The 6,804-nt window shown below is 36.2% G+C and overlaps 1 protein-coding gene across 3 annotated transcripts; it reads right to left on the bottom strand.

The window, feature by feature from the left end:
• Positions 1 to 906: 906 nt before the first annotated feature.
• On the bottom strand, positions 907 to 6,523 carry LOC107458881 (uncharacterized). Of its 3 annotated transcripts, none has more exons than XM_016077094.3 (10): positions 6,077 to 6,523; positions 4,551 to 4,953; positions 3,904 to 4,119; positions 3,631 to 3,813; positions 3,330 to 3,551; positions 2,950 to 3,066; positions 2,719 to 2,862; positions 2,466 to 2,567; positions 2,192 to 2,260; positions 907 to 1,389 (listed from the first exon to the last, which is right to left on the bottom strand). In XM_016077094.3, exons 2-10 carry the CDS (start codon positions 4,875 to 4,877, stop codon positions 1,174 to 1,176), a joined length of 1,596 nt encoding a protein of 531 aa, XP_015932580.1. In that variant the 5' UTR covers positions 4,878 to 4,953; positions 6,077 to 6,523; the 3' UTR covers positions 907 to 1,173. The 3 variants fall into 3 exon arrangements, with proteins under 3 accessions (XP_015932580.1, XP_052108120.1, XP_015932581.1); XM_052252160.1 differs by having other exon boundaries at positions 4,551 to 4,948; XM_016077095.3 differs by having other exon boundaries at positions 4,551 to 4,941.
• Between the last annotated feature and the right edge of the window lie 281 nt (positions 6,524 to 6,804).

Here is a 6,804-nt window from a genome sequence, read left to right as displayed (position 1 = left end):
CTTCCAAGCAACTACAGTGAACACCCTTCTTTGCCAATGAATGAATCATTTCATCTAAAGATTGGATGATGACAAACTGGGAAGAAATTATCACTCACCAACCATAACTGTCCAACAATACACGCTTTAAATCTGAGGTATACCTTATACTAAGGCTAGAACTTCGAATTAACGAGTCCAATGTCACATCTTGATCTAAAATCTAAACAGATATACTATTTACTCAATCCAAACTTTCAGCTGCCGTTCGATCTAGATGTTTGGAAAGTTCAAATAACAAGGGCTCCAAATCAAGCAACATTGCAGCACACAACAGAAACTGATTCACAAGAAGATGAAAAGAAACCTTATAATAGGGTGTTTATGGTACAAAAGTTCACAAACTAAACTGGAATTGTGTCAAATTATTATACTAATAGTTTGAAAACTGTACCAATCCACTTTTCTACGTAGTAAATTGGATTTATTTAAAACCAATTTACAATTTGATGCATCAATTTAAACTTTAAACCATATTAATAAAAATAAAACTAATTTTAATTATAAAAGCAAGATTAATCTGGTTTCATATTAAAAAAAAAGGTCTCGACACTATTGATTTTAACCTATTTATATACAAGTAATTAGTTCAAACCAATTTGACAGATGTCCGATAGTGTCAGCTAGTAATTGGCCTAAGGTTGGTCACGGGTCGGTCCAGGTTGACCGGCGATATTCTTGAGATCGGTGAGTGATCGGCTAGCCTTTTGTTTTTGGAGATTTCATAACTTCCCTGTTACTTAACAATGGTAGCTTAACGCTATGCACTCCAACAAGAAATAAGGTGTAAAATAAAACAGGTAAAGAGACTTTTGCTTTCTAAGTAGTTCTACACAACTCGAAGAATAGACTCCAATAGAAGAAAGGTATACTTCAAACCTATTTCCTTATTTTTCAGGCCTTTCTGAAGCATGAAAATCTATAATACAATTTGCCTATCACTTGCAAAATCCCTTATTCCCTATAGTTTTTCATAATCAGGGAACATTATGTGCAGCATGTTATTTAAATATTCTTTCAAGCAACTAATAATCACTCTTGGTTGGTGAGGTTCTATGACAAAAATGCCTTGGCAGTTCTGTAGCAAACTGCTCTAACTGCTAGTTTCGAGAATCTTTTTTTTTTGTATTCGATTCATAACAAATCCGCTGCCTGTTCCACAGTCCTCGCCAATTCTACTGCTGCTCCAATGTATGTATCCGGTGTCAACTTTAACAGATTCGTCTTTGCAGCTTCCGGAATATCTAAGCCTTCAATGAAGTCTCTTATGCTCTCTTTTGTAACCGCTCTCCCTCTCGTAAGCTCTTTTAACTTCTCATAAGGCTCCGGAACACCGTATCTTCGCATAACCTAAATGAAGATTTGAAAACAATTATACACAAGTTCTTAAAGAGGATGACAAGCAGCAATATCAAGAGAAGTATGCAGCTAAGATATATAATTCTTAGCTGTCTCATGTTCACCTTTTTCCCCTTTTCATGCAGCTAGAGTGTGTTTGCAGCTAGTAAATTGCAATTACATTACTAATGAGTAAAAAAGTTGAATCTGATGTAACAGGTAGATAACTATCAAAGTTGTCAAATTTGGGAGTTTAGGTAAACTAGTAGAGCTCATGTAACCTCGACTCATAAACCACTACAACTCTTCTTTTAAGAACAACGATAAAAAGGGATATAAAAGACACATTTATAATATTATAATGAAACAAATAAACGACACAATAGTAAATACAAATTGAAAAAAAAGAGGTGAATAAAACCATTAATGTCTGATGCTAAAAATTAACACATATTATGTCTAAATATCGTATCATTTTTTTTTAAAGTCTAATTAAAGGAGTTTTAGTGAAACTACATGTTTTGATACTTAAAAGAGACCGAAGGTGGATTAAAATAGTAAACTTAAGAGTCTACCCAAGTTTACCCGAGTTTATCCACATCTGAGTTAATTAGCGAGTTAACTCTGAGTGATCTAAACTCGTAAGAGTTTAAGACACTTGGAGAATTTAACATCATCTATATTCTATGACAAGAAAATAATACATCTCGACAATAAATTCAAGTTATATACATGTTCTAAGCATTCAATATTTGTTAACAAAAGAAATATAAAACCAAATAATCATGTAAAAATCTAGGTAGCATATACATACAGTTTGTATCGGTTCAGCTAGCACCTCCCAGCATTGTTTCAAGTCTTCACTCAAGCGAGCTTCGTTAACCTATATGGTAAACGACAACATTAAGAGAAAGCTTGATGTGAAAACAAAAAGAACACAAGGAAAATATTCTTTAAGCATGTACATTCAACTTGCTGATAAATAGTATAGCAAAACAGTTGAGATAAACAAAAGGTATCATCTACTATTGGAACATAATCATGCATACTCTAAGAGAGAAGTAAAAATCCATCGTCAAGTTGAATACCTGAAGCTTTCCTATTCCTTGAAGTGTGCTTTTGTAAGCAAGAAGGGAATGACCAATTCCTACACCCATGTTTCGTAAGACAGTTGAATCAGTCAAGTCCCTCTGGTAAAAAAAAAAAAGAAGAAAAGAAACATCGTGTAATTAGACTATCATTGCTATTGAATCAGACCAAAAAGGTCTGTAGGTTATAACCTAGCACAAGAAGTTACACTAATTAGATTCCAGACAACCATATTAGTAAAGTTGGTCTTACCTGCCATCGTGAAATTGGCAATTTCATGCTTAGATGAGACAGGCCTCCATTAGCAACACCTAGATTACCTTCACTATTTTCAAAATCAATAGGATTCACTTTGTGAGGCATAGTTGACGACCCAATCTCCCCAGCCTTTGTGATCTGTGCATAAAGTTTAGAACATCAAAAAGATTGTCAACCTAAAAGTATAGCATCACACTGTTATAGCTATTATATCAGGAAATCTACCTGCTTAAAATAACCCAAGGATATATAGCCCCATACGTCTCTATCAAAATCAATTAATATATTGTTGAACTGGATGAGCGAATGAAATAGCTTCGCCATGTAGTCATGAGTTTCAATCTGTTAAAGAAGTGAAGTAATCTAGTCAGAAGGATACATCAAATCATAATCTCATCAAGAAGTAGGTATAATCAATAACTACCACATAGTGCTGACTCAATTTTGTAAGTATCCGACACACAATAAAATTTAGTTTCACTAACTACTGATGGCAAAATTTGTATGACAATGTGTATACACATAACAAGATTTATTTTATCAGGTTGCAAAAGGGCCTGTTAGGCATGAAAAGAACCAGAAAAAGGTAAAAACTTCAAACATACCTGAGGAACATAAGGATTAAAACTTAATCCAAGAGATTTTACAAACTCTTCTGCAATTTGAGGCCAGTTAACATCAGGATATGCAACAACATGTGCATTGTAATTTCCAACCGCACCAGCAAATTTCCCCAAACACTCAACCTGAGATAATTCCTTCCTTTCTCTGCTTAATCTCACAGCAAATATAGCCATTTCCTTTCCCAAAGTTGTTGGTGAAGCTGGCTAGGGTCCAGAGAAAGCAAATTTCAATAAAGATTGTTCAACAACCAAAATCTACCAACTAAAGCACAAATTAGCTTACCTGTCCATGAGTGCGAGAAAGCATTGGGACTTGAGCATTATCTTTAGCCATGTTACAGAAGGATTTAATTATTTTATCCATGATAGGAAACATAACAGATCCCATTGCTTCTTTCAGCATCAACCCATGGGCGAGGTTATTTATATCCTCGGACGTGCAAGCAAAGTGAAAAAATTCAAGCACCTGTAGGAACAAAGTGAACCATCGGAGCTGTTAGTCAGAAAAAAGCATATCCTCGCAGGCCAAGACGAAACACCTTAAGCAAATCTCAACCTTAGCCACTTCAGCATTTGATTGGCATTTTTGTTTCAAGAAGTACTCCACTGCCTTAACATCGTGATTAGTCACCTTCTCAATATTCTTTATCTCTAAGGCATCACTCACGCTAAAGCCATCAATCACGCCTTGTAAATAAGACTTGGCATCTTCACTGAAACTCGGAACCTCAACAATTTCAGGAATCTGAGACAGCTTCAACAACCATTTTATCTGACACAAAAACGCATCCATCTCATACGTTAACATAAAAAGGATGACCTTGAATCATACCAATCCACTTGTATTCCATTTATTAGAGTATATAGAAGTTTGGAAGTTCAAATGGTAAATCAATTGTAATCAATCTTTCGCATTCTAATAAATTTTCATTGTTGGTTTTCTCTAAATTATTTTCAGCTCTTCCTCTGTGACCATGGATTTCAACATGCCAAAGCATTATTAAAAGTTAAATTTTAAGAAGAAAAACTTAACAAGTTTGATCCTTTCCTATGAAAACCGAAGCATAAGCACATAACAAAGCAACTCTCACATCAAACATGCACACAAAACAAGTTTTTCAAAAACGGGGTTCTCTAAATTTTGCAAAAGAACATATTTTTAATAAAATCAAGCAGAAAGCGTAAATGGGATATGTAAGGTACCTCAACAAGAACCCTATAGTAGATGAGGCCATATTCACTCATAAAAGGAGTCAATTCCTTAACTTTCCCCCAATAGCGGCCATCCAATGGGGACAAAGCAGTCAAACCAGAAAGTTGGTCCAAATCATAGGAACGAGCTCCGAGCATGCCGTTCTTCTCCTTCTGGGTGGTGTGGGTGCTGAGTATGGCTCTGCAAGCGCAGCCTCTGAGAGGAGGAGGAGGAAAGGGGAAGGAAGCAGTAGAAGAAGAAGAACGAGGTGGGAGTGAGGAAGTTAGAGGGGGAGTTGCGACGGGGCAGAATGTGGAAGAAGAAGCAATTAACTCCATGGAAGGTGTGTGTGTTTGGCGCTAAGAATGCAGTGAAGGAACAGCGGCCTGCGGGGTGTCTTTTCTGCGTTCTTTGCTTTTGTTAAGAAAAATTAAAAATTACAAAAAAAAAATAAAATAATAATTTATATAAAGTTTAATTATTTTGTAAAATAATCTATATCTATCCAACATATATGCAAAGCAAGGTTGCGAGAACCGGACCGGTCAATGAACTGGTCGAGTGACTGATTTAATGGTTTAATTCTTTATTCGAAGTCAAACTGTGGTTGAACCGGTTTAATTAAATATAACATAAAATTATTAAAAATTCAATGTGGCATATATTGTGAGATAGGGTGCACAGCAATTAAAGCATTGTATGAATTAAAATTTGGTCGAAGCTTGGTTCTTTCATTTTAAGTTTCTCAATCTTCATATATGTATAACACATTAGCAATAGGACTTCTAAGCTTGGTCAAACAATATCAGTTCCAGATATAACAACAGAAGATAATCATCCATGATAGGCAACCAAAATTTGAGGCCACAAATTTTAGTATGGTGCAAGGAGGAAAAGAAATCAGTATAGTCTCCAATTTAAACAGGAAGAAGCAATTCCACAGTACATAAGAAGCCCAGAACACAAGAAAACTGAACAATTAAATTAACTAAACAAAAAAAACACAATAAAGAAGCAGAATAACCTTTATAAATTAGGTTTCCATTCCTGAGTTTTTCATTGTCATAAATTAGGTAATCTTTTGTTCTTTGCTTCTTAACTTCATTCTCTTTTTCTATGAATAAACTATCTCCTTGTCTGAACTTCATCCAACCCTTATTTTGAAGCCATATGGTAATCCAATGCAGAATGGTAAAAATGTTTTTCTTTTGAATCAATGACAGCAAAATAACAAGTAAAACATATTGGATTTATAACTCAATCTCAGCAGAGCTAATTTAATATCAATCTCAGCAAAAATCAATCTCGGCATAGTTAATAAATTAAACTTAAAAAAATTAAATTTATAACTCAATCTCAGCAGAATTAATTCAACATCAACGGACTGAATTCAAATAAAACTTCAGAAAATTAATATCTCAAAACTGAGCAGAATCATCAATTATACATATGCATTTTCAGAACAAAACAAAAAAGAAAACAATATAATACAATTACAACTTGAACATTATTGAAGAGGATAAAGGGGAGGTTTTACGTTATCTGGATTGGCAGCGAAGGAGAGAGCAGGGAGACAGAAATTCAAATTGGAAACCTCGGTAACGCGAAACAGAGAAGCAACGACGGTGAGACACGGTGCGGAGTAGAGCAGCAGCGACGACAAGACTGCCGGAGCAGAGAAGGGGCCACAGCCAAAAACGGCGACGAGGGGAGAAGCAGAAACGACGCACGGCAAGGAGAGAAGAAGCAGCGACGACCCACGGCGAGGAGCGGAGAAGCGGCGACGACCAACTGTGAAGAGCAGAGAAGCAGCGACAGAGAGAGCTCGGACAGAGAAACGGCGACGCCAACAACAGCCCCGAACCGACCTTAGCTTCTGGCGACGCGAGGAGAAAAGCAGAATGAAAGAAAGAGGAGATGGTGATGGTGGCTCTGATAGGGTTCAGGAGGATCTAGGGTTGGTGAGGGTGCGTTTGTGAGTGAAAGAAAGGGGAGGCGGGTAAAATTCAGCACTTGAATCAAAATGGCGCCGTTTTGATTGTTGGATCAGCGAACCGGGACTTGAAAAACCTGGCCGGTTCGACCAGTTTGTCGATTAATTGCTGGTTCAACCGGTTTTTAAACCAATTTTCCGCAAAACGATTCTGAAGGTCAATCGGCCGGCCAAATAACTAGTTTCTGTTAATTCGGTTGAATCGGTCGGTTCGGTCTGATTTCAGCACCTTGATGCAGAGTTTATTTATTCAAGTTTTAAACTTATTTTTT

The sequence above is a fragment of the Arachis duranensis genome, chromosome 7, assembly GCF_000817695.3.
Source record: "Arachis duranensis cultivar V14167 chromosome 7, aradu.V14167.gnm2.J7QH, whole genome shotgun sequence".
NCBI classification, from domain to species: domain Eukaryota; kingdom Viridiplantae; phylum Streptophyta; class Magnoliopsida; order Fabales; family Fabaceae; genus Arachis; species Arachis duranensis.
The sequence above is the reverse complement of the archived record's forward strand: the minus strand, read 5'-3'. Positions and strand labels throughout refer to the sequence as shown.

Bases quoted from the DNA above. Each gene is read 5' to 3' on its own strand.
- LOC107458881 (XM_016077094.3), bottom strand. From the start codon at position 4,877: ATGGAGTTAATTGCTTCTTCTTCCACATTCTGCCCCGTCGCAACTCCC. The intron at 3,067-3,329 runs GTATGTTTGAAG...CTTCTTTAACAG, and splicing joins TTAATCCTTATGTTCCTCAG to ATTGAAACTCATGACTACAT. The intron at 1,390-2,191 runs GTATGTATATGC...ATCTTCATTTAG, and splicing joins TAGCTGAACCGATACAAACT to GTTATGCGAAGATACGGTGT.